Source organism: Salmo trutta, chromosome 19 (genome assembly GCF_901001165.1).
Source record: "Salmo trutta chromosome 19, fSalTru1.1, whole genome shotgun sequence".
NCBI lineage: Eukaryota > Metazoa > Chordata > Actinopteri > Salmoniformes > Salmonidae > Salmo > Salmo trutta.
Window position 1 is genome coordinate 2,998,924 of NC_042975.1, and position 26,973 is coordinate 3,025,896.

Below are 26,973 nucleotides of genomic sequence, written 5' to 3' on the forward strand. Positions count from 1 at the left end.
ATAGGGTGCCATAGGGCTCTGGTCTAAAGTAGTGCACTATATAGGGAATAGGGTGCCATAGGGCTCTGGTCTAAAGTAGTGTACTATATAGGGAATAGGGTTCCATAGGGCTCTGGTCTAAAGTATTGTACTATATAGGGAATAGGGTTCCATAGGGCTCTGGTCTAAAGTAGTGTACTATATAGGGAATAGGGTGCCACAGGGCTCTGGTCTAAAGTAGTGCACTATATAGGGAATAGGGTTCCATTTTAGTTTCAGCTCAACAGATCAATATATGATAGACTTCTGATCGATCAATGGCTTTTATTAAAGGTGATGTTGAAATAAGACTTCATACAGTATAAAACAGCAGGTAGAGGAGGGGACAACACATATAGCCGTAATAAATTAAAATTAAAACTAATAAATTAAAATTACATCTTTAATAAATTAAAACTCTAATAAATTAAAATTAAATCTTTAATAATTTAATACTCTTTCATGCAGATCTTAAGGAAGGACAGACCTTCGTTTGTCGCTAGACAAACCGCTACTACTGTGGCTACAGACAGACAGACAGACAGACAGACAGACAGACAGACAGACAGACAGACAGACAGACAGACAGACAGACAGACAGACTTGGATGGGAAAGAGGGAGACAAATCCCCCTTTTTACGTGATACTATAGCCTATTGCGTATCGCAGTCCAGTTAGTGTTGTTTTACTACATAATAAACATATCTTTAAAACGATACCTATGACGTAATGACACTGCTAGTGGTATCGAGGGTTTGTGAACGGCCCTCCAAACAATAAACCAGTGTTTCCCAATCCTGGTCCTGGAGACCCAAAGAGGTTTTTCCATAACACACCTGATTAACTAAATGGCTTGATGATGAGTTGAGGGCAGAATTTGGAGACACTGCCTTAAACAAAACATACAGAACAGTACAGAATGAACGATGGACACATGACATGTCAATGGACGATGGACAATGATAAAATGGTCAGGAAATAAAACACATACAGATAACATCAGAGAACATATCATGGGAAAAAAAAGGTATATACATACATACATGGACCAATTTGAGACAGCAGCAAACCAAGACAGATTATAGAGAGATGACTGGGTGAGAGAGAGTGAGAGAGAGAGAGAGAGGAGAGAGAGAGAGAGAGAGAGAGAGAGAGAGAGAGAGAGAGAGAGAGAGAGAGAGACAGAGAGACAGAGAGAGAGGAATCTACCAGGGGCATTTGGTGTGCTCCTGTTACTTTATCGGTAGGTGTTTCATCAACAAAATAAAAGACAAACAACAACATCTATTGTGACACATTGTAGATTAAATCATTTACACACACAGAGATGTGCCAGAGAATGAGAGGAGCATGTAACTCAATGGATAATGATGATGAGACACTTACACATGGACTGAGGAGGATGAGAGAGAGAGAGAAAGAGAGAGAGAGACAGAGGAGGATGAGAGAGAGAAATAGAGAGATAGAGACAGAAAGGAGGAGAGAGAGAGACAGAGAGGAGGAGAGAGAGAGAGAGACAGAGAGGAGGAGAGAGAGAGAGAGAGAGAGAGAGAGAGAGAGAGAGACAGAGAGGAGGAGAGAGAGAGAGACAGAGAGGAGGAGAGAGAGAGAGAGAGAGACAGAGAGAGGAGGAGAGGGAGGAGGAGAGAGAGACAGAGAGAGAGGAGGATGAGAGAGAGTTACTGCCATGCAAGACATCACAAACACGCACAGTCACACTTAACTTGTTAACTAAAGTGTCTGTTCTCTCTCAAGAGAAACGAGCAACATTCAGATGTGTGTCTGAGCAGTACGATCTGTGACTGTGTGTGTGTGTGTGTGTGTGTGTGTGTGTGTGTGTGTGTGTGTGTGTGTGTGTGTGTGTGTGTGTGTGTGTGTGTGTGTGTGTGTGTGCAGGGCCTAAAATGTACTTTATGGTCCACCAGCCACTGTGGCAGGTAGATTAAAAAATCTAATAGCCACCCTGAACTTTTTACCATCCAAAAAATATATATATTTGTTGTTAAAATTACACCAACAAAACACAAAGAAAACAGATGAGCTGATTTGTAATGTTTCTAAAACATGTATTACTAGTAGGAAGTAATGTGGTATATTTTTTGGAATTAATTGTTTGTGACCTGAGTCACAGATGAGATTTAAAAAGTGCACCTGCCCCTTTACGGTGCGAGAGGTTACCGTGGTAACGCGACTCCGGTCACGTTTGCGTCTGCGAGAGCCTGAGCAGTAGAAGTGTTGTCTTCTCTTAGCAGTGGAAACATTGAGAAACAACCTATAGCTAGAGATGCTGTGAATAATTCAGGAAAATGGGTCACAATAGTGTACAGTAAACCACTGAACCATACTGAACTCTACTGAACCATACTGCTCTACTGAACTCTACTGAACCATACTGCTCTACTGAACTCTACTGAACCATACTGCTCTACTGAACCATACTGCTCTACTGAACCATACTGCTCTACTGAACTCTACTCTACTGAACTGAACTCTACTGAACTGAACTCTACTGAACTGAACTCTACTCTACTGAACTGAACTCTACTGAACTGAACTCTACTGAACTGAACTCTACTGAACTGAACTCTACTCTACTGAACTGAACTCTACTGAACTGAACTGAACTGACTATATTAATAAAGTAATATATGTTAGCCACTGTCAATGCAAAATACCAAAACAAAACTAACTATACAATACATTTTGTTGCAGGCAGAACACATCGGAGTAGGATTCTATTGCATTGACAGGCACTACTCAGCACGTACTCTACACAGACCGGTGCGGCATAACCAATCAGAGCTGCAGTAGGCCTATATGCAAATAGACCATTGCCATTTATGGATCTGTGCCATTTACTTTGAACTGGACTGTGTTTACAGCATGAGGGGTCGTGAGTAGATGAACTGGACTGTGTTTACAGTATGAGCGGTTGTGAGGAGATGAACTGGACTGTGTTTACAGTATGAGGGGTCGTGAGTAGATGAACTGGACTGTGTTTACAGTATGAGCGGTTGTGAGGAGATGAACTGGACTGTGTTTACAGCATGAGGGGTCGTGAGTAGATGAACTGGACTGTGTTTACAGTATGAGCGGTTGTGAGGAGATGAACTGGACTGTGTTTACAGCATGAGCGGTTGTGAGGAGATGAACTGGACTGTGTTTACAGCATGAGGGGTCGTGAGTAGATGAACTGGACTGTGTTTTCAGTATGAGCGGTCGTGAGGAGATGAACTGGACTGTGTTTACAGCATGAGCGGTCGTGAGTAGATGTGTTTGTTTTGAGATCAAAGCCAGAGCTGCATGTAGCGACTTGTGTACATTCTGTTCACGTCCTTCGCTAGTTAGTGAGTTATTAGCCCAGTTAAAGATCATTTGTAGTCAGCAATGAGGGAGTGATTGCTTCCTACAAGAGAAGTAAATGTGTACATTTCTAGAAACCTTTGAGAAGCGAGTCAGGTAAAGAGCTTTTTTGGGGGGGTCTTAAAGGGGCAGTGTTCTAATTTGAGACATGCTTAAATAAGCTAAGTAGCCAATAGGCAGAGGGTAGCATCATTTGTCTGATTCTCTGTAATAATGGTATGGGAATAATAATGCATTTTATTTTGTTAAGTGGTTTCTTGTATCATACAACACAAACAATATGTTCAGTCACCTCCTTGTCTGATGGACAAGTGGATAAACAGGTTCATGTGAAGCCCTGCATGTTTTCTGACCATCCCCACATTGGCTGCTACTGTAGGTTGAATGATAGAACAGCTATTTCCATGTTAAAATGTTATGGGAGGCATTTTCTCCATTGTTTTTAATGGTAGACCAGTCTGATAGGTCTACATTATGAATCAAATAGACACAGGAGCCTACTTGACCACTGTTATAACTGTAACTTAAAGCAGGTACAGACTCAGTGTTCACCGTAAACGCGCGCTGGAAGTTGTACTAGGCTAGGCTGTATAAAATACAATCCATTGTGTCTGTGGAAGGGAAAAGCCATTCATCTGAATGAGAACCTGCACTCACCTGTAAGTCGCTCTGGATAAGAGCGTCTGCTAAATGACTAAAATGTAAAAATGTAAAACATAATGTGAGCAGCCAGGGATTTTACTAGGTCATACAGTTCATTGATTTTGTTGTATTCTATTGAGCCTGCTGAAAAACAAAACAACACAGACCATCATAAATTTAAAGCTGGTCTCTGCTGATCCATGCTGGTCAAGCTGGCCGGCCAGCATGGTCTAGCTGGTTATGCTGGCATACCAGCCTTCGCTGTGGTCTGAACACTGGTGACCAGCATGGTCTAGCTGGTTATGCTGGCATACCAGCCTTCGCTGTGGTCTGAACACTGGTGACCAGCATGGTCTAGCTGGTTATGCTGGCATACCAGCCTTCACTGTGGTCTGAACACTGGAGACCAGCATAAGCTAAAATAAAACCAGTATCGAGTCTCATTAAGCCGGCTTGCAAAGATAAATTGAATTCCTATTGGAAATCTAGCCAGAGTGAATTCACGCAATCTGCATTCAGAATGACCGCCGGGGTTAGAACCATGAATGAATGAGACTAGATAAACCATCTAAATCATTTTAGCAACAGGTGCAATAAGTCCAACTAACAGATTGTAGAAACAGTGATTTATCTTTGTGTACCATAAGATACATTAATTGATTAATTAGTTAATTGAGGAATTAGTTAATTGATGAATGCAAAAACACAGATATTTCAAAATCTTCTAAAAAATATAACTGCAATAGAGCATGCTGGGAAATATGATAATGACAGGCATGGTTTTGCAGACCAGCAACATTCTGATTATTTGAGAGGGAGTAAACCTCACTGGGACTTTGAACTCACAACCTCTCGGTTGCCAGCGGACTGAATTTCCTTCTACGCTACTGGATCTGTGGGTATGACAAAGATTTTAAAAAATGTAACTAATAGACATTCTGTTGTTTGTCCATGTAGGGGAACCCTTTTGAGTCTCATTTAGAACACTCTAATGAAGAACCCCCTTGGTTCCATTTAGAACCCTCTCATGAAGAACCCTCTGGTTCCATGTAGAACCAATGACAGGTTCTACAGTTCTATTGATAGGCTAATTCAATTGTGCTTATGGCTCAAACTGTTAAAATGTACCTGTAATTTGACAGTAAGTTACTGGCTACTGAGTTGCAGCGGAATTAAAGTGTTATTGTTGTAAAATGACTTGTTGTTGTTTACATTACTTTCACTGCAATTTTAAATGTGGGGATAATGGGCACGTTAGCATATTTGGAGGCATGGTCTAAAATATTTTGTATTGGTGCCAACCGATAGTGGAAGTGTTGTGTACTAATTTGAGGTGTTTTATTGCTATGTTAATGGCTGAGCAGCTCATTTATCGACTCCCATTTCTACAATCTTGCATTATTAACAGGTTACTGTGAATTTTCCAATAACTTAATGGCAGTAGGTCAGCTTGCTGCAAGTAGTTACTATGAAATCTTCACTAACTTACTATAGCTTATCGCTGTCATGCTCACTGACCTGATGGTGTTGCAGGAAGGTCAATTTCCTGCCAACCAAGAGGGTGAGGCCCAAGTGTGCTCGCCCAAACAAATACTTAATAGTTTTCACCTAATGTTATAAGCATTATTTTTATTCAAAAAAACGTTCAGTGAAGGCACAGTGAGCAACAGCCATTTGCCTGTTAAGCTTCCAGTAAGTTACTGGGAGTTAGTTGCCTGTAAAGCTTCCAGTAAGTAACTGGCAGTTAGTTGCATGTTAAGCTTCCAGTAAGTTCCTGGCAGTTAGTTTCCTGTAAAGCTTCCAGTAAGTTACTGGCAGTTAGTTGCCTGTAAAGCTTCCAGTAAGTTACTGGCAGTTAGTTTCCTGTAAAGCTTCCAGTAAGTTCCTGGCAGTTAGTTGCATGTAAAGCTTCCAGTAAGTTACTGGCAGTTAGCTGCCTGTAAAGCTTCCAGTAAGTTCCTGGCAGTTAGTTGCCTGTGAGTTACTAGCAGATACTGGCTATTAAGTCAGTGAGAATTTTACAATAACTTGATGACAGCTGGTTGCTAATTAGTTAACGCAAAATTCACAGCAACAATATGTAATCTTGTCTTTACATGTAATAAATAATATGAGTGTGAAATTTATTTTGATTTAGAATGGAATATTATCATGCACCTGTCTTGAAACAGGGGAAGGGGAAAAAAATACATGCCATCTATGCACTTAAATAACGAATGGATGACACTTTTCCCCGTGGTTTATTTTCATGCCAGCCAGGTAGGCTATACTCCTGTTGTAAAGATAAGCAATGTACTTAACATTAGGAAAGTTGAGAAATAAATACTGGAAGTCTAAAGAAAGCTGATGGGATCCTCCTCTTTTTAATAGAGGCCACCACTCTGTTTTCTCCTGCAATTGCATAGCCTATAGACATGTTGCGTAACATGAGCTCATGGGCTCTCATGAAGAGTTTGATTAGATTTTCCATTACATTTACATTAATGAACTTCCGTCCAAAAGCTGGCGAGTTTAAATCCCTAAAGCATTTAGCACACTTCACATCAAGTGTCCCTGCTATTTTAACATTGGCATTGTCAGATAATAAAACCATTTGTTTACTTGATTCTGGGAAACTTTTAGAAAAGTGCAGGAATGTATTTCTGGCGTTAAATCTGTGGCCGATCTCATCATCTATCATGTCCAGAGACCCGGTGATGTAGCAGGACATTCAAGTCATTATCAACCAAGAGGTTGTGAGTTTAAATCATAAGTCTCAAGTAATCAACACTCAGCAGCATACTGTCCCTTTACAGCAATAACACCTTAACCTGTTTGGGATAGGGGGCAGTATTTTCACGGCCGGATAAAAAACGTACCTGATTTAATCTGGTTTCTACTCCTGCCCAGAAACTAGAATATGCATATAATTAGTATATTTGGATAGAAAACACTCTAAAGTTTCTAAAACTGTTTGAATGGTGTCTGTGAATATAACAGAACTCATATGGCAGGCCAAAACCTGAGAAGATTCCATACAGGAAGTGCCCTGTCTGACAATTTGTTCTCCTTCTTGGGCATCTCTATCAAAAATACAGCATCTCTGCTGTAAAGTGACATTTTCTAAGGCTTCCATTGGCTCTCAGAAGGCGCCAGAAAGTGGAATGACGTCTCTGCAGTCTCTGGGCGAAAAACAGCAGGAGTTTTTGCGAGTGGTCAGGCAGGGAACAATGACACTGGAGATGCGCATCAACGAGACGACTCCATGTTTTTCTTTCAGTCTTTGAATGAATATAACGTCGCCTGGTTGGAATAGTATCGCTATTTTATGAGAAAAATAGCATAAAAATTGATTTTAAACATCGTTTGACATGCTTCGAAGTACGGTAATGGAATATTTTGAATTTTTTGTCACGAAATGCGCCCGCGCGTCACCCTTCATATAGTGACCTCGACGCACGAACAAAACGGAGCTATTTCAATATAACTATGGATTATTTCGAACCAAAACAACATTTGTTGTTGAAGTAGAAGTCCTGGGAGTGCATTCTGACGAAGAACAGCAAAGGTAATACAATTTTTCTTATAGTAAATCTGAGTTTAGTTAGCACCAAACTTGGTGAGTGTCAAATTAGCTAGCCTGTGATGGCCGAGCTATCTACTCAGAATATTGCAACATGTGCTTTCGCCGGAAAGCTATTTTAAAATCTGACACCGCGATTGCATAAAGGAGTTCTGTATCCATAATTCTTAAAATAATTGTTAGATTTTTTGTCAACGTTTATCATGAGTAATTTAGTAAATTCACCGGAAGTTTGCGGTGGGTATGCTAGTTCTGAACATCACATGCTAATGTAAAAAGCTGTTTTTTGATATAAATATGAACTTGTTTGAACAAAACATGCATGTATTGTATAACATAATGTCCTAGGAGTGTCATCTGATGAAGATCATCAAAGGTTAGTGCTGCATTTAGCTGTGGTTTTGGTTTTTGTGACATATATGATTGCTTTGAAAATGGCTGTGTGATTTATTTTTGGCAGGGTACTCTCCTGACATAATCTAATGTTTTGCTTTCGCTGTAAAGCCTTTTTGAAATCGGACAATGTGGTTAGATCAACGAGAGTCTTGTCTTTAAAATGGTGTAAAATAGTCATATGTTTGAGAAATTGAAGTTATAGCATTTTTGAGGTATTTGTATTTCGCGCCACGCTCTACCATTGGATATTGGTGAGGCGTTCCGCTAGCGGAACATCTGTCCCTAACAGGTTTTAATTCAGCTGTAAAAAAAATACAGCAACTTGTTGTTTACCGTACTTTCACTGCAACCAGTAGCCTGTAGTATACCGTAAAATTTACAGGAACTTTTTTAACAGTGTAGCATTTCATGGCATTTAAGAAAAACATGGAGGAGAGGGAAAGAACGGGTTCTTCACAACCATTACAGCAGTAACAAACCCTTTCCGATATACCCTCACCCGTCTTCTTCTTCTTCTTCTGTATTATGGCGGTCCGCTAAGAAATATATGTGCATATGCATCCACCTACTGTATTGGCTGTGTATCAGCTACTATATTGTAGTTTGAATTCATTACACTTTGTGAAACAGTTGGCCTACCAACTAATCCTGCAGCAATTAAAAGCTGATCCACTAATCCCCCTCAACCCTGGCAAACAACTCCTCAATAACTTCTTCTTCTCTTTTTTTGTATGCTGGTCTGCAAAACCACGCCCATCATTAACTACATTTCCCAGCATGCTCTATTGCAGTTTGATTTGTGGAATTGTTTGTTTCAATATCTATGTTTATGCGTGTACACATTTTCCATGTCTTAATGTATCTCATGCTAAACAAAGATAAATATCATAATTTTTTTCTAAACTAATCCAATCTGTCGGGTGGACTCGTTACTGAAATGGTTGTTCCAGTGTAATTGGTTTAGATATTCTCATTTCTTAAATCTTGCTAAACCCTGGCTGTCATTCTGATTGCAGATTCTAATTGTTGGATAGCCCCACTCAGGTTGTATTCCAATAGGAATAACACTTCACTTTGCAAGCCAGCATAATGTGACTTAGCAGGGTCTCCAGTGTCCAAAAGACAGTGAAGGCTGGTCACCAGCAAAAACACAACGACGACCGGTCACCATCCAAAACACAATGAAGACCGGTCACCATCCAAAACACAACGAAGGCCTGTCACCATCCAAAACACAACGAAGGCCTGTCACCATCCAAAACACAACGAAGGCCTGTCACCATCCAAAACACTACGAAGGCCTGTCACCATCCAAAACACAACGAAGGCCGGTTACCATCCAAAACACAACGAAGGCTGGTCACCAGCGAAAACACAACGAAGGCCGGTCACCAGCGAAAACACAACGAAGGCCGGTCACCAGCGAAAACACAACGAAGGCCAGTCACCATCCAAAACACAACGAAGGCCGGTCACCAGCGAAAACACAACGAAGGCCGGTCACCAGCGAAAACACAACGAAGGCCAGTCACCATCCAAAACACAACGAAGGCTGGTCACCATCCAAAACACAACGAAGGCCGGTCACCATCCAAAACACAACGAAGACCAGTCACCAGCGAAAACACAACGAAGGCTGGTCACCATCCAAAACACAACGAAGGCTGGTCACCATCCAAAACACAACGAAGGCTGGTCACCATCCAAAACACAACGAAGGCCGGTCACCATCCAAAACACAACGAAGGCCAGTCACCAGTGAAAACACAACGAAGGCTGGTCACCAGTGAAAACACAACGAAGGCCAGTCACCATCCAAAACACAACGAAGACCGGTCACCAACTGGTCGTTGTGTTTTGGCTGGTGACCAGCCTTCATTATGTTTTTTGTTGTGTTTTTTTTCAGCAGGGGAGATAGCTGTACTACCAGTGGACATGGCAGTATACTACTAAATGACTACAATGTAAATGTGTGGGTGCTGTTCTCTCCCTCAGCATTCACAGGAAATCAAACCAGAGAGAGAGAGAGACCTACTAAAAATACAGCACACACTCTAGTCCCTACCCAGGAACGTACTGAACTCTACATAGTTCAACTCAATAATAACCTCAATATGACCGTCAGTCTGCTGGAGTGACGCTGTGAGTTACAGAGGCTACAGAATACAGGAGAGAGCCGACGGAATATAATATACTGCCTTCCTTTGTGGCAGCAAAGCAATCTTTATTAGTGGAAGAGCTAGTCTGGCGTGCTGCATGAAACAGAGGCGTGCTTCACCTGCGCTGAAAGAGTGGCAGACATGCTCCAGCGTCTGCGCTTCTTCCTCCCCTGTTCACAGACTGACTTCCCCGTTCTCATAGCATGGCCCAGTTAAGAAGACCCCGGCGAGACCTTAAGAAGACCCTGGGGCGACCTTATAGAGCAGATGGTCTTTGAATGTATAATACACTGTTACTATACTGGAGAGGACATGAGAGGAGACGAGAGGAGAGGAGACGAGTGGAGAGGAGACAAGAGGAGACGAGAGGACAGGACAGGAGACGAGAGGAGACGAGAGGAGAGGAGACGAGAGGACAGGACAGGAGACGAGAGGAGAGGACAGGAGACGAGAGGAGACGAGAGGACAGGTGACGAGACGAGAGGAGAGGAGACGAGAGGACAGGAGAGGAGACGAGAGGAGAGGAGACGAGAGGAGACGAGAGGACAGGACAGGAGACGAGAGGACAGGACAGGAGACGAGAGGAGACGAGAGGACAGGTGACGAGACGAGACGAGAGGAGAGGAGACGAGAGGACAGGAGACGAGAGGAGAGAGTCATCCTAATCAATAATCAACTAATTGTTTAGTAGGCCTGAGGGCCAGGTTCCACGATCGATTAATCGTGCCTGGATCAATACGAGCACGAGACTAAAACCAGACCAGATCAATCAATCTCTGCACATTACACACACACACACACACACACACACACACACACACACACACACACACACACACACACACACACACACACACACACACACACAGTCATGGTCAGAGCTAGACGGTATAGATTTTAATACTACTTTTGACCAGGACCCAAGTGGGGCACTATGTTATTTAAAGGACCCTGTTATCTAGGGAATAGGGGGCTATTTTGGGACTCAGTCATCTAGGGAATAGGGGGCTATTTTGGGACTCAGTCATCTAGGGAATAGGGGGCTATTTTGGGACCCAGTTATCTAGGGAATAGGGGGCTATTTTGGGACTCAGTCATCTTCCACTTGAGTTGCATGTTCCTGTTATAGTATATTCCAGTACAGTATTAGAGTCTAGCAGGGCTGGGGGTCAATTCCAATTAAATAATGTCAATTCAGGACGTAAACTTTAAAGACAATTTAACATTAGAAAAAATATTTTCAATGACTTCTCAATGAGCTGAGGGAGTAGAAGCTATTTAGTTGAAAAGTGTGCTGCCTTTAAGTTGGAGATACCTCCAGCCCTGGAGTCTAACTTTAACCTTCAGTTAACATACACTGTACAGTACCCATGGCTGCATATCACATGACCACCTATTCCCTACATAGTGTACTACCTTTAACCACTATCTGGATATACAGCAAGTCTTTTTTTTTATGTGTATCTATAGGTGATGAGTGGACATAAGTAGTGCACTGTGTAGTGAATAGGACATAATTTGAGACACATGCCAATGACTATGAGAATACCAAAAGCAGAGGATACTCCACGATACAAAGTTTAGCGAATACTGACACATTATCACCACAGAAAGGAATATTCATGGGAAAAATATCCACAGAATTCCGGAACTACATCATTGGAATTTTAACATGAGCTGAGAACTTCCAGAATTCCCAAAGCAGCAGCGTGACAGGCCAAGGGTCGGAAACCTTCTGAGACTCTAAGGATTGTGGGATTTGTAGTTTGTGACTCTAGGCTGTAGACTGGGCCTTGTTCTTCTCCTGGGAACATAGAGGGAGTGTGTTATAGAGCGAAAGGGTAGATAGGTGTGTGTGTGTGTGTGTGTGTGTGTGTGTGTGTGTGTGTGTGTGTGTGTGTGTGTGTGTGTGTGTGTGTGTGTGTGTGTGTGTGTGTGTGTGTGTGTGTGTGATCAGAAGTCCCCGCAAGAATAGTAAATGAAGAAATGCTATTTCTAGGGGGTTTAGGGTTAAGGTTAGAATTAGTTTTAGGGTTAGTTTTAGGGTTAGGAGTTAGGGTTAGGTTTAAGGTTAAGGTTAGGGTTAGGGTAAGAGTACGGGATTAGGGTTAGGAGTTAGGGTTAGGTTTAAGGTTAAGGTTAGGGTTAGGGTAAGAGTACGAGATTAGGTTAGTTTTAGGGTTAGGGGTTAGGGAAAATAGGATTTCGAATGGGACTGAATTGTGTGTCACCACAAGATTAGCTGTACAAGATTGTGTATGTGGTCTTACCCGGCTAGGTCTGAGGTCTGTAGCAGGGCTGGAAGGAGAGGGACTGGGAGATTTCCCCGAGCAAGGAGTGGACAGATGACTGGGCGGATTCCCGTTTACTAGTGAGAGAGAGAGAGAGAGAGAGAGAGAGAGAGAGAGGGCAAAGCGATTGAATGTATAAAGTTCAACAGCGGTATTACCTAGAACCCAGTTATATTACTGTCTGCCTCAGAACAACAGCAGTATTACCTAGAACCCAGTTATATTACTGCCTCAGAACAACAGCGGTATTACCTAGAACCCAGTTATATTACTGTCTGTCTCAGAACAACAACAGTATTACCTAGAACCCAGTTATATTACCGTCTGTCTCAGAACAACAGCAGTATTACCTAGAACCCAGTTATATTACTGCCTCAGAACAACAGCAGTATTACCTAGAACCCAGTTATATTACTGTCTCAGAACAACAGCGGTATTACCTAGAACCCAGTTATATTACTGTCTGTCTCAGAACAACAGCAGTATTACCTAGAACCCAGTTATATTACTGTCTCAGAACAACAGCAGTATTACCTAGAACCCAGTTATATTACTGCCTCAGAACAACAGCAGTATTACCTAGAACCCAGTTATATTACTGTCTGTCTCAGAACAACAGCAGTATTACCTAGAACCCAGTTATATTACTGTCTGTCTCAGAACAACAGCAGTATTACCTAGAACCCAGTTATATTACTGCCTCAGAACAACAGCAGTATTACCTAGAACCCAGTTATATTACTGTCTGTCTCAGAACAACAGCAGTATTACCTAGAACAGGGATTCCCAAACTCGGTCCTGGGCCCCACAGTTGCACGTTTTGGTTTTTGCCCCCTAGCACTACACAGCTGGTTCAAATGATCAAAGCTGCATGATGAGTTGGTTATTAGAATCAGCTGTGAGGTGCTGGGGGGAAAAACCAAAACCTGCAACCAGGGGGGCCCAGGACCGTTTAGAATACCCTGATCTAGAACACTGTAATATTACTCAGAACAAATAACCCAATCTCCCTCCACGTCCATAGAAATGAGAAGAGGAGGAGGAGAGGTGGGTGGACGAGAAAGGGATGAGGAGGAGGAGGAAGAAGAAGAGGAGAGGTGGGTGAACGAGAAATCTTTGTGTAGCATAAATTAAAATCAACCAATTAAATGTACATGCAAAAACACAGATATCACAGTTAAACAAACTATTCTGACAATCTCCCTGCAGTAGAGCATGCTGGGAAATATTATAAATGGTTCCGTGTAGAACCCTTCTGGCCTTCCAAGGAATCATCAAAGAATCCTTTCTCCCCCCAAAAAAGGGTTCTTAGGCTGTTAAAGGTTCTAGGTAGAACCCTTCGGGTTACAAAAAGGTTTCTTCTGATCAGAACAGGTCTTGGTAGAACCCTCTCCCTCCACAAAGAACACTTTTTTCTAAGGGTGTAGACCCCCCCCACACTGACCTGACTACAGTACACAGTACTACACAAACACACCATACTATACCAGTCTACCCTACATACAAACACCCCACAGTCTTCCCCACTCAAGGATTAATATTTTCCCGAACGTCTACGAAGTTTCAATACCGGGAATAAGTCCTATTTATCCCGAGAGTCCCGAGAACAACATAAAAAAAGGTGCACATTTAAAGCCTTTAAAACCAAGATATGGTCACTATGCCATGGGTTCTCACAAAATAAGATTGTCGCTGCACCACATTGCCGTCTTGGTGGCGCCACTATGTAAAGATTTCACAGCAAGTGAAAACTGATATTTAGTAATGGTAGAGTATCTTTGATCGCCAATGACATTGTTGTGAATTGCGAAACAGATCGTTAATAAATTCAGAGCCGTTATCATGTTCCTTAATTAATTCTGCGCATTTCAGCAGTGGGACCTGGGGTATCTCCGCACAGAGCGCACTCCAGGACGCAGATGGCGCACCTCGAGTAGCCCACAGCGTTGTTGAATCATACAAATGTTTTAACTTTAGTCAAAAGTCAGATGACCAAAGTTGTTAAACTTGCTAGATAACCTCCTCCAACAAATGACAGAATATCTCTCATTTGGCAAAATCTAGTTGATGGTTATACAGATCGCAGATCGACTCATGAGTAACGGGGAGATGAAGAGTGGAAATAGTTACAAATATCAAGGTATCCTGTTGGGGATAGGGGGCAGTATTTTCACGGCCGGATAAAAAATGTACCCGATTTAATCTGGTTACTACTCCTGCCCAGTAACTAGAATATGCATGTAATAAGTAGATTTGGATAGAAAACACTCTAAAGTTTCTAAAACTGTTTGAATGGTGTCTGTGAGTATAACAGAACTCATATGGCAGGCCAAAACCTGAGAAGATTCTATATGGGAAGTGCCCTGTCTGACCATTTCTTGTCCTTCTATAGCCTCTCTATCAAAAATACAGGATCTCTGCTGTAACGTGACATTTTCTAAGGCTTCCATTGGCTCTAGGAAGGCGCCAGAACGTGGAATGATAGCTCTGCAGTCTCTGGGCGAAAAACAGCAGGGGTTTTGGAGAGTGGTCCTTCTGAGAACAATGACACTGGCACGCGCGCGCATGTGACGACTCCATGTTTTTCTTTAAGTGTTTGAACGGTTACAACGTCTCCCGGTTGGAATATTATCGCTATTTTACGAGAAAAATCGCATAAAAATAGATTTTAAACAGCGTTTGACAAGCTTCGAAGTACAGCAATGGAATCTTTTGAAATTCTTTGTCACGAAACGTGCCGGCGCGTCACCCTTCGGATAGTGACTTGAACGCACGAACAAAACGGAGCTATTTGGATATAACTATGGATTATTTGGAACCAAAACAACATTGGTTGTTGAAGTAGAAGTCCTGGGAGTACATTCTGACGAAGAACAGCAAAGGTAATCCAATTTTTCTTATAGTAAATCTGAGTTTGGTGAGTGCCAAACTTGGTGGGTGTCAAAATAGCTAGCCGTGATGGCCGGGCTATGTACTCAGAATATTGCAAAATGTGCTTTCACCGAAAAGCTATTTTAAAATCGGACACCGCGATTGCATAAAGGAGTTCTGTATCTATAATTCTTAAAATAATTGTTATGTATTTTGTCAACGTTTATCGTGAGTAATTTAGTAAATTCACCGGAAGTTTTCGGTGGGTATGCTAGTTCTGAACGTCACATGCTAATGTAAAAAGCTGGTTTTTGATATAAATATGAACTTGATTGAATAAAACATGCATGTATTGTATAACATAATGTCCGAGGAGTGTCATCTGATGAAGATCATCAAAGGTTAGTGCTGCATTTAGCTGTGGTTTTGGTTTTTGTGACATATATGCTAGCTTGAAAAATGGATGTGTGATTATTTCTGGCTGGGTACTCTCCTGACATAATCTAATGTTTTGCTTTCGTTGTAAAGCCTTTTTGAAATCGGACAGTGTGGTTAGATTAACGAGAGTCTTGTCTTTAAATAGCTGTAAAATAGTCATATGTTTGAAAAATGGAAGTTTTCGGATTTTAGAGGAATTTGTATTTCGCTCCACGCCCATCATTGGATATTGGAGCAGACGTTCCGCTAGCGGAACATCTAGATGTAAGTTAATATACAAAATCAACATTGATTGATTATCAGACAAGCTTTTGATGGGGACTACAATATGACAGGCTTCTACAAAATGTACTTCTATAACAAAAGATCTGACATCGATTGATTTATCTGGATGAGTCGCAGCACGCTTTTCTTAAAGCAGCGCGATGGCGATGTCCCAAACAACACGATGCTGATATTATAATCCAGGAGAGCAAACACGACTGGCGCTTTCATTTAGCATAACCGCTGTATATGTGACTCTGGGAGTTTCACTACAAGCAAAAATCTGATACAAGCCTTCAATTGCATTAGCCAACTTTATTCCCGTATTTCCTTCATTCGGTTGATCAGAACTAAGGAGAGTTTTCCTTTCTCTGCACTTTTTTCTAGGCCCAATGGCTGTTTCCTCGTCTCCTCACTCCACTGCTGGGACCAATGGCTGTTTCCTCGTCTCCTCACTCCACTGCTGGGCCCAATGGCTGTTTCCTCGTCTCCTCACTCCACTGCTGGGACCAATGGCTGTTTCCTCGTCTCCTCACTCCACTGCTGGGCCCAATGGCTGTTTCCCTCGTCTCCTCACTCCACTGCTGGGACCAATGGCTGTTTCCTCGTCTCCTCACTCCACTGCTGGGACCAATGGCTGTTTCCTCGTCTCCTCACTCCACTGCTGGGACCAATGGCTGTTTCCTCGTCTCCTCACTCCACTGCTGGGACCAATGGCTGTTTCCTCGTCTCCTCACTCCACTGCTGGGACCAATGGCTGTTTCCTCATCTCCTCACTCCACTGCTGGGACCAATGGCTGTTTCCCTCGTCTCCTCACTCCACTGCTGGGACCAATGGCTGTTTCCTCGTCTCCTCACTCCACTGCTGCTGGGACCAATGGCTGTTTCCTCGTCTCCTCACTCCACTGCTGGGACCAATGGCTGTTTCCTCGTCTCCTCACTCCACTGCTGGGACCAATGGCTGTTTCCCTCGTCTCCTCACTCCACTGCTGGGACCAATGGCTGTTTCCTCGTCTCCTCACTCCACTGCTGGGACCAATGGCTGTTTCCTCGTCTCCTCACTCCACTGCTGGGACCGATGGCTGTTTCCTCGTCTCCTCACTCCACTGCTGGGACCGATGGCTGTTTCCTCGTCTCCTCACTCCACTGCTGGGACCGATGGCTGTTTCCTCGTCTCCTCACTCCACTGCTGGGACCGATGGCTGTTTCCTCGTCTCCTCACTCCACTGCTGGGACCAATGGCTGTTTCCTCGTCTCCTCACTCCACTGCTGGGACCAATGGCTGTTTCCTCGTCTCCTCACTCCACTGCTGGGACCAATGGCTGTTTCCTCGTCTCCTCACTCCACTGCTGGGACCAATGGCTGTTTCCTCATCTCCTCACTCCACTGCTGGGACCAATGGCTGTTTCCTCGTCTCCTCACTCCACTGCTGGGACCAATGGCTGTTTCCTCGTCTCCTCACTCCACTGCTGGGACCAATGGCTGTTTCCTCGTCTCCTCACTCCACTGCTGGGACCAATGGCTGTTTCCTCGTCTCCTCACTCCACTGCTGGGACCGATGGCTGTTTCCTCGTCTCCTCACTCCACTGCTGGGACCGATGGCTGTTTCCTCGTCTCCTCACTCCACTGCTGGGACCGATGGCTGTTTCCTCGTCTCCTCACTCCACTGCTGGGACCAATGGCTGTTTCCTCGTCTCCTCACTTTACTGCTGGGACCAATGGCTGTTTCCTCGTCTCCTCACTCCACTGCTGGGACCAATGGCTGTTTCCTCGTCTCCTCACTCCACTGCTGGGACCAATGGCTGTTTCCTCGTCTCCTCACTCCACTGCTGGGACCGATGGCTGTTTCCTCGTCTCCTCACTCCACTGCTGGGACCAATGGCTGTTTCCTCGTCTCCTCACTCCACTGCTGGGACCAATGGCTGTTTCCTCGTCTCCTCACTCCACTGCTGGGACCGATGGCTGTTTCCTCGTCTCCTCACTCCACTGCTGGGACCAATGGCTGTTTCCTCGTCTCCTAACTTTACTGCTGGGACCAATGGCTGTTTCCTCGTCTCCTCACTCCACTGCTGGGACCAATGGCTGTTTCCTCGTCTCCTCACTCCACTGCTGGGACCAATGGCTGTTTCCTCGTCTCCTCACTCCACTGCTGGGACCAATGGCTGTTTCCTCGTCTCCTCACTCCACTGCTGGGACCAATGGCTGTTTCCTCGTCTCCTCGCTCCACTGCTGGGACCGATGGCTGTTTCCTCGTCTCCTCACTCCACTGCTGGGACCAATGGCTGTTTCCTCGTCTCCTCACTCCACTGCTGGGACCGATGGCTGTTTCCTCGTCTCCTCACTCCACTGCTGCTGGGACCAATGGCTGTTTCCTCGTTTCCTCACTCCACTGCTGGGACCAATGGCTGTTTCCTCGTCTCCTCACTCCACTGCTGGGACCAATGGCTGTTTCCTCGTCTCCTCACTCCACTGCTGGGACCAATGGCTGTTTCCTCGTCTCCTCACTCCACTGCTGCTGGGACCAATGGCTGTTTCCTCGTCTCCTCACTCCACTGCTGGGACAATGGCTGTTTCCTCGTCTCCTCACTCCACTGCTGGGGACCAATGGCTGTTTCCTCGTCTCCTCACTCCACTGCTGGGACCAATGGCTGTTTCCTCGTCTCCTCACTCCACTGCTGGGACCAATGGCTGTTTCCTCGTCTCCTCACTCCACTGCTGGGACCAATGGCTGTTTCCTCGTCTCCTCACTCCACTGCTGGGACCAATGGCTGTTTCCTCCTCGTCCTCACTCCCACTGCTGGGACCAATGGCTGTTCCTCGTCTCCTCACTCCACTGCTGGGGCCCAATGGCTGTTTCCTCGTCTCCTCACTCCACTGCTGCTGGGACCAATGGCTGTTTCCTCGTCTCCTCACTCCACTGCTGGGCCCAATGGCTGTTTTCCTCGTCTCCTCACTCCACTGCTGGACCAATGGCTGTTTCCTCGTCTCCTCACTCCACTGCTGCTGGGACCAATGGCTGTTTCCTTCGTCTCCTCACTCCACCTGCTGGGCCAATGGCTGTTTTCCTCGTCTCCTCACTCCACTGCTGGGACCAATGGCTGTTTCCTCCTCGTCTCCTCACTCAAGGCTGCTGGGACCAATGGCTGTTTTCCTCGTCTCCTCACTCCACTGCTGCTGGGACCATGGCTGTTTCCTCGTCTCCTCACTCCACTGCTGGGACCATGGCTGTTTCCTCGTCTCCTCACTCACACTGCTGGGACCAATGGCTGTTTCCTTCCTCGTCATCCTCACTCCACTGCTGGGACCAATTGGCTGTTTCCTCCTCTTCTCCTCACTCCACTGATGGGACCAATGGCTGTTTCCTCCTCTCGTCTCCTCACTCCACTGCTGGGACCAATGGCTGTTTCCTCGTCTCCTCACTCCACTGCTGCTGGGACCAATGGCTGTTTCCTCGTCTCCTCACTCCACTGCTGCTGGGACCAATGGCTGTTTCCCTCGTCTCCTCACTCCACTGCTGGACCAATGGCTGTTTCCTCGTCTCCTCACTCCACTGCTGGGACCAATGGCTGTTTCCTCGTCTCCTCACTCCACTGCTGGACCAATGGCTGTTTCCTCGTCTCCTCACTCCACTGCTGGGACCAATGGCTGTTTCCTAGTCTCCTCACTCCACTGCTGCTGGGACCAATGGCTGTTTCCTCGTCTCCTCACTCCACTGCTGGGACCAATGGCTGTTTCCTCTCGTCCTCACTCCACTGCTGCTGGGACCAATGGCTGTTTCCTCGTCTCCTCACTCCACTGCTGCTGGGACCAATGGCTGTTTCCCTCGTCTCCTCACTCCACTGCTGGGACCAATGGCTGTTTCCTCGTCTCCTCACTCCACTGCTGGGACCAATGGCTGTTTCCTCGTCTCCTCACTCCACTGCTGGGGACCAATGGCTGTTTCCTCGTCTCCTCACTCCACTGCTGCTGGGACCAATGGCTGTTTCCTCGTCTCCTCACTCCACTGCTGGGCCCAATGGCTGTTTCCTCGTCTCCTCACTCCACTGCTGGGACCAATGGCTGTTTCCTCGTCTCCTCACTCCACTGCTGCTGGGACCAATGGCTGTTTCCTCGTCTCCTCACTCCACTGCTGGGACCAATGGCTGTTTCCTCGTCTCCTCACTCCACTGCTGGGACCAATGGCTGTTTCCTCGTCTCCTCACTCCACTGCTGGGACCAATGGCTGTTTCCTCGTCTCCTCACTCCACTGCTGGGACCAATGGCTGTTTCACTCGTCTCCTCACTCCACTGCTGGGACCAATGGCTGTTTCCTACGTCTCCTCACTCCACTGCTGGGACCAATGGCTGTTCCTCCTCACTCCACTGCCTGGGACCAATGGCTGTTCCTCGTCTCCTCACTCCACTGCTGCTGGGACCAATGGCTGTTTCCTCGTCTCCTCGCTCCACTGCTGGGACCAATGGCTGTTTCCCTCGTCTCCTTACTCCACTGCTGGGACCAATGGCTGTTTCCCTCGTCTCCCTCACTCCACTGCTGGGACCAATGGCTGTTTCCTCGTCTCCTCACTCCACTGCTGGGACCAATGGCTGTTTCCTCGTCTCCTCACTCCACTGCTGCTGGGACCAATGGCTGTTTCCTCGTCTCCTCACTCCACTGCTGGGACCAATGGCTGTTTCCTCGTCTCCTCACTCCACTGCTGGGACCAATGGCTGTTTCCCTCGTCTCCTCACTCCACTGCTGGGACCAATGGCTGTTTCCTCGTCTCCTCACTCCACTGCTGGGACCAATGGCTGTTTCCTCGTCTCCTCACTCCACTGCTGGGACCAATGGCTGTTTCCTCGTCTCCTCACTCCACTGCTGCTGGGACCAATGGCTGTTTCCTCGTCTCCTCACTCCACTGCTGCTGGGACCAATGGCTGTTTCCTCGTCTCCTCGCTCCACTGCTGGGACCAATGGCTGTTTCCTCGTCTCCTCACTCCACTGCTGGGACCAATGGCTGTTTCCTCGTCTCTTCACTCCACTGCTGGGACCAATGGCTTTTTCCTCGTCTCCTCACTCCACTGCTGGGACCAATGGCTGTTTCCTCGTCTCCTCACTCCACTGCTGCTGGGACCAATGGCTGTTTCCTCGTCTCCTCACTCCACTGCTGGGACCAATGGCTGTTTCCCTCGTCTCCTCACTCCACTGCTGGGACCAATGGCTGTTTCCTCGTCTCCTCACTCCACTGCTGGGACCAATGGCTGTTTCCTCGTCTCCTCACTCCACTGCTGGGACCAATGGCTGTTTCCTCGTCTCCTCACTCCACTGCTGGGACCAATGGCTGTTTCCTCGTCTCCTCACTCCACTGCTGGGCCCAATGGCTGTTTCCTCGTCTCCTCACTCCACTGCTGGGACCAATGGCTGTTTCCTCGTCTCCTCACTCCACTGCTGGGACCAATGGCTGTTTCCTCGTCTCCTCACTCCACTGCTGGGCCCAATGGCTGTTTCCTCGTCTCCTCACTCCACTGCTGCTGGGACCAATGGCTGTTTCCTCGTCTCCTCACTCCACTGCTGGGCCCAAAGGCTGTGTCCTCGTCTCCTCACTCCACTGCTGCTGGACCAATGGCTGTTTCCTCGTCTCCTCACTCCACTGCTGGGCCCAATGGCTGTTTCCTCGTGTCCTCACTCCACTGCTGGGACCAATGGCTGTTTCCTCGTCTCCTCACTCCACTGCTGCTGGGACCAATGGCTGTTTCCTCGTCTCCTCACTCCCACTGCTGGGACCAATGGCTGTTTCCTCGTCTCCTCACTCCACTGCTGGGACCAATGGCTGTTTCCTCGTCTCCTCACTCCACTGCTGGACCAATGGCTGTTTCCCTCGTCTCCTCACTCCACTGCTGGGACCAATGGCTGTTTCCTCGTCTCCTCACTCCACTGCTGGGACCAATGGCTGTTTCCTCGTCTCCTCACTCCACTGCTGCTGGGACCAATGGCTGTTTCCTCGTCTCCTCACTCCACTGCTGCTGGGACCAATGGCTGTTTCCTCGTCTCCTCGCTCCACTGCTGGGACCAATGGCTGTTTTCCTCGTCTCCTCACTCCACTGCTGGGACCAATGGCTGTTTCCTCGTCTCCTCGCTCCACTGCTGGGACCAATGGCTGTTCTCGTCTCCTCACCACTGCTGGGACCAAGGGTGTTTCTTTCTCCTCACTCCACTGCTGGGACCGATGGCTGTTTCCTCGTCTCCTCACTCCACTGCTGCTGGGACCAATTGGCTGTTTCCTCGTTCTCCTCACTCCACTGCTGGGACCAATGGCTGTTTCCTCGTCTCCTCACTCCACTGCTGGGACCAATGGCTGTTTCCTCGTCTCCTCACTCCACTGCTGGGACCAATGGCTGTTTCCTCGTCTCCTCACTCCACTGCTGCTGGGACCAATGGCTGTTTCCTCGTCTCCTCACTCCACTGCTGGGACCAATGGCTGTTTCCTCGTCTCCTCACTCCACTGCTGGGACCAATGGCTGTTTCCTCGTCTCCTCACTCCACTGCTGGGACCAATGGCTGTTTCCTCGTCTCCTCACTCCACTGCTGGGACCAATGGCTGTTTCCTCGTCTCCTCAACTCCACTGCTGGGACCAATGGCTGTTTCCTCGTCTCCTCACTCCACTGCTGGGACCAATGGCTGTTTCCTCGTCTCCTCACTCCACTGCTGGGACCAATGGCTGTTTCCTCGTCTCCTCACTCCACTGCTGGGCCCAATGGCTGTTTCCTCGTCTCCTCACTCCACTGCTGCTGGGACCAATGGCTGTTTCCTCGTCTCCTCACTCCACTGCTGGGCCCAATGGCTGTTTCCTCGTTTCCTCACTCCACTGCTGGGCCCAATGGCTGTTTCCTCGTCTCCTCACTCCACTGCTGCTGGGACCAATGGCTGTTTCCTCGTCTCCTCACTCCACTGCTGGGCCCAATGGCTGTTTCCTCGTCTCCTCACTCCACTGCTGGGACCAATGGCTGTTTCCTCGTCTCCTCACTCCACTGCTGCTGGGACCAATGGCTGTTTCCTCGTCTCCTCACTCCACTGCTGGGACCAATGGCTGTTTCCTCGTCTCCTCACTCCACTGCTGCTGGGACCAATGGCTGTTCCTCGTCTCCTCACTCCACTGCTGGGACCAATGGCTGTTTCCTCGTCTCCTCACTCCACTGATGGGACCAATGGCTGTTTCCTCGTCTCCTCACTCCACTGCTGGGACCAATGGCTGTTTCCTCGTCTCCTCACTCCACTGCTGCTGGGACCAATGGCTGTTTCCTCGTCTCCTCACTCCACTGCTGCTGGGACCAATGGCTGTTTCCTCGTCTCCTCACTCCACTGCTGGGACCAATGGCTGTTTCCTCGTCTCCTCACTCCACTGCTGGGACCAATGGCTGTTTCCTCGTCTCCTCACTCCACTGCTGGGACCAATGGCTGTTTCCTCGTCTCCTCACTCCACTGCTGGGGACCAATGGCTGTTTCCTCGTCTCCTCACTCCACTGCTGCTGGGACCAATGGCTGTTTCCTCGTCTCCTCACTCCACTGCTGGGACCAATGGCTGTTTCCTCGTCTCCTCACTCCACTGCTGCTGGGACCAATGGCTGTTTCCTCGTCTCCTCACTCCACTGCTGCTGGGACCAATGGCTGTTTCCTCGTCTCCTCACTCCACTGCTGGGACCAATGGCTGTTTCCTCGTCTCCTCACTCCACTGCTGGGACCAATGGCTGTTTCCTCGTCTCCTCACTCCACTGCTGGACCAATGGCTGTTTCCTCGTCTCCTCACTCCACTGCTGGGCCCAATGGCTGTTTCCTCGTCTCCTCACTCCACTGCTGCTGGGACCAATGGCTGTTTCCTCGTCTCCTCACTCCACTGCTGGGCCCAATGGCTGTTTCCTCGTCTCCCTCACTCCACTGCTGGAACCAATGGCTGTTTCCTCGGTCTCCTCACTCCACTGCTGCTGGGAACCAATGGCTGTTTCCTCGTCTCCTCACTCCACTGCTGGGACCAATGGCTTGTTTCCTCGTCTCCTCACTCCACTGCTGGGACCAATGGCTGTTTCACTCGTCTCCCTCACTCCACTGCTGGGACCAATGGCTGTTTCCTCGTCTCCTCACTCCACTGCTGGGACCAATGGCTGTTTCCTCGTCTCCTCACTCCACTGCTGGGACCAATGGCTGTTTCCCTCGTCTCCTCACTCCACTGCTGGGGACCAATGGCTGTTTCCTCGTCTCCTCACTCCACTGCTGCTGGGACCAATGGCTGTTTCCTCGTCTCCTCACTCCACTGCTGCTGGGACCAATGGCTGTTTCCTCGTCTCCTCGCTCCACTGCTGGGACCAATGGCTGTTTCCTCGTCTCCTCACTCCACTGCTGGGACCAATGGCTGTTTCCTCGTCTCCTCACTCCACTGCTGGGACCAATGGCTGTTTCCTCGTCTCCTCACTCCACTGCTGGGACCAATGGCTGTTTCCTCGTCTCCTCACTCCACTGCTGCTGGGACCAATGGCTGTTTCCTCGTCTCCTCACTCCACTGCTGGGACCAATGGCTGTTTCCTCGTCTCCTCACTCCACTGCTGGGACCAATGGCTGTTTCCTCGTCTCCTCACTCCACTGCTGGGACCAATGGCTGTTTCCTCGTCTCCTCACTCCACTGCTGGGACCAATGGCTGTTTCCTCGTCTCCTCACTCCACTGCTGCTTGGACCAATAGTTGTTTCCTCGTCTCCTCACTCCGCTGCTGCTGGGACCAATGGCTGTTTCCTCGTCTCCTCACTGCACTGCTGGGACCAATGGCTGTTTCCTCGTCTCCTCACTCCACTGCTGCTGGGACCAATGGCTGTTTCCTCGTCTCCTCACTCCACTGCTGCTGGGACCAATGGCTGTTTCCTCGTCTCCTCACTCCACTGCTGGGACCAATGGCTGTTTCCTCGTCTCCTCACTCCACTGCTGGGACCAATGGCTGTTTCCTCGTCTCCTCACTCCACTGCTGGGACCAATGGCTGTTTCCTCGTCTCCTCACTCCACTGCTGGGACCAATGGCTGTTTCCTCGTCTCCTTTATCTGCTGCCCCCCCCCCCCTCCCTCTGCCACGTTGTTCTATACACCTATTTTAAATCAATATAAAGCCTCTCATTTTAATATACCAATAGTAACGTCTTACTCTCTTAACTAGTTTAAATAAGTACCACCTTGTAACCAACATCGCAGAAGGGTGCTCACAGAGGGGCGTGTTTTAAATGCCTAGGTAACTAGTCTACCGGGGACAGAATGTAACTGCAGCATTTCAGCAAATATTGTTGCAGCCAGTTTCTGTATTTCTTTGGTTATGCAAATATTTGTTTATTAGGTCATATTGCACCATTTAGAATAACTTAATTTATATTTATTTATTAAGGCGAGTCAGTTAAGAACCAATTTTTATTTACAATGACAACCTACTGGGGAACAGTGGGTTAACTGCCTTGTTCAGGGGCAGAACGACAGATTCTTTTACCTTGTCAGCTCAGGAATTCGATCTAGCAACCTTTCGGTCAATGGCCCAACGCTCTAACCACTAGGCTACCCTACCAAGTGGTTAGGTGTACATTAATTTGGTTATGTGGTCTTATGATTTGAATGAAAATAGGCCAATTACATCCTCTAGCCAGAATGAGTTAAAATTACTGCCGTCCAGATAGGTTCATTGGGTATTTAGAGACAGGAAGTAAGGCCCTGCTTGTCACAGCAGATGTTTGGGATATCTAGGAGGCAGACATTTTTTGAACCACTGTAGGTCTTACCTTGATCTTTGTAGTTTTAAATGCAACATTAGAACCTTTGTTTACCCTGCACTTATCATTTTTGGATTCTACAAATAAAACGTTTTTTTAAGTTTAATTCATCAAGCCAATGCCTTCTTGACTCCCCAAAGCTATCTGAAAGCACACTACAAATATAATTAGATACTTCCCCTTTTTATCTAAGGTAAATATACTTATAGGTTTCCAGTAACTGGAGTAACTGGATAGCCACCGTGCTTCTACATCTGCAATGCTTGCTGTTTGGGGGGTTTTAGGCTGGGTTTCTGTACAGCACTTTGAGATATCAGCTGATGTAAGAAGGGCTTTATAAATACATTTGATTTGATTTGATAGCTATGTCTTCAGGCCGCATGGAACAAAAGTGGGGGGGAAAGGAAAGCCCAAAAACTGTCATTACGTCAAGAGACGTGCCAAACAGGATATTCATACAAACTTCTTGACATGATTGATAGTTATTATATATGAACATTGTCTCTTAGTCAATATATATATTTATATATTTAATGAAAAGTACCCGGACTTCACCAATTTCAACTGAAATTGTCCAAGAGGAACTAGCTCACTAGCTTGATAAACAGTTCTGACAATTCCAAATTAGGCTCAACTAGAGAAATTATACAGCCAACATTTTGTTCTATTTTGATGCTGTTACAATAACCAAACAGTTGTAAAATACAAATAATTTGTGAAACCATGAAGTGATGTGTGAAATGAATGGAAGTTGTAATTTCAATGTTATTTGAGTTGTTTTGCGTATCATCAAATTTGTTTGAGATGATCTCACTGCGTCCATGTTGTTTGACATTTTGCCGTTTTCAAAGAAACGTCAGTCGAGTTGATCTCCTCGCCAACTCAGCCTACTAGCTCCCAACTCACTCAGTCTGTCTTTTCAGACTTCCTTCCTTTTTTTTCTCTCAAATGTTGATCATTTTTAATCGGAGAAATAATATTATGGGGGATGTTTTAGTCACTAAAAAGGCTTTTTCACGTGGGAATCAGAATAACTCTTAATGAAAGAATGTCTTGTGTGTTTGAAGCAGCGGCAGAGAAGTAAATTGAAGCCAAACCCAGAATGAACTCATCACGACACGGACCTGAGGGAGAAACTAGGATCAAATGAATACCGCTCGCTCTCTCTTTCTCTGTGAAGAGTTCCTCTCTCCCTCTCTCT

At 46.7% G+C, this 26,973-nt stretch overlaps 1 protein-coding gene across 1 annotated transcript in view; it reads right to left on the reverse strand.

Moving 5' to 3' along the window:
- Positions 1–26,973, reverse strand: part of LOC115153832 (serine/threonine-protein kinase DCLK1) — a gene marked incomplete in the record, with an annotated part of 88,292 nt that overhangs the window by 2,474 nt on the left and 58,845 nt on the right. Inside the window, 1 exon segment of the mRNA XM_029699435.1 lies at positions 12,414–12,508. Coding sequence (XP_029555295.1) covers positions 12,414–12,508 — 95 coding nt within the window.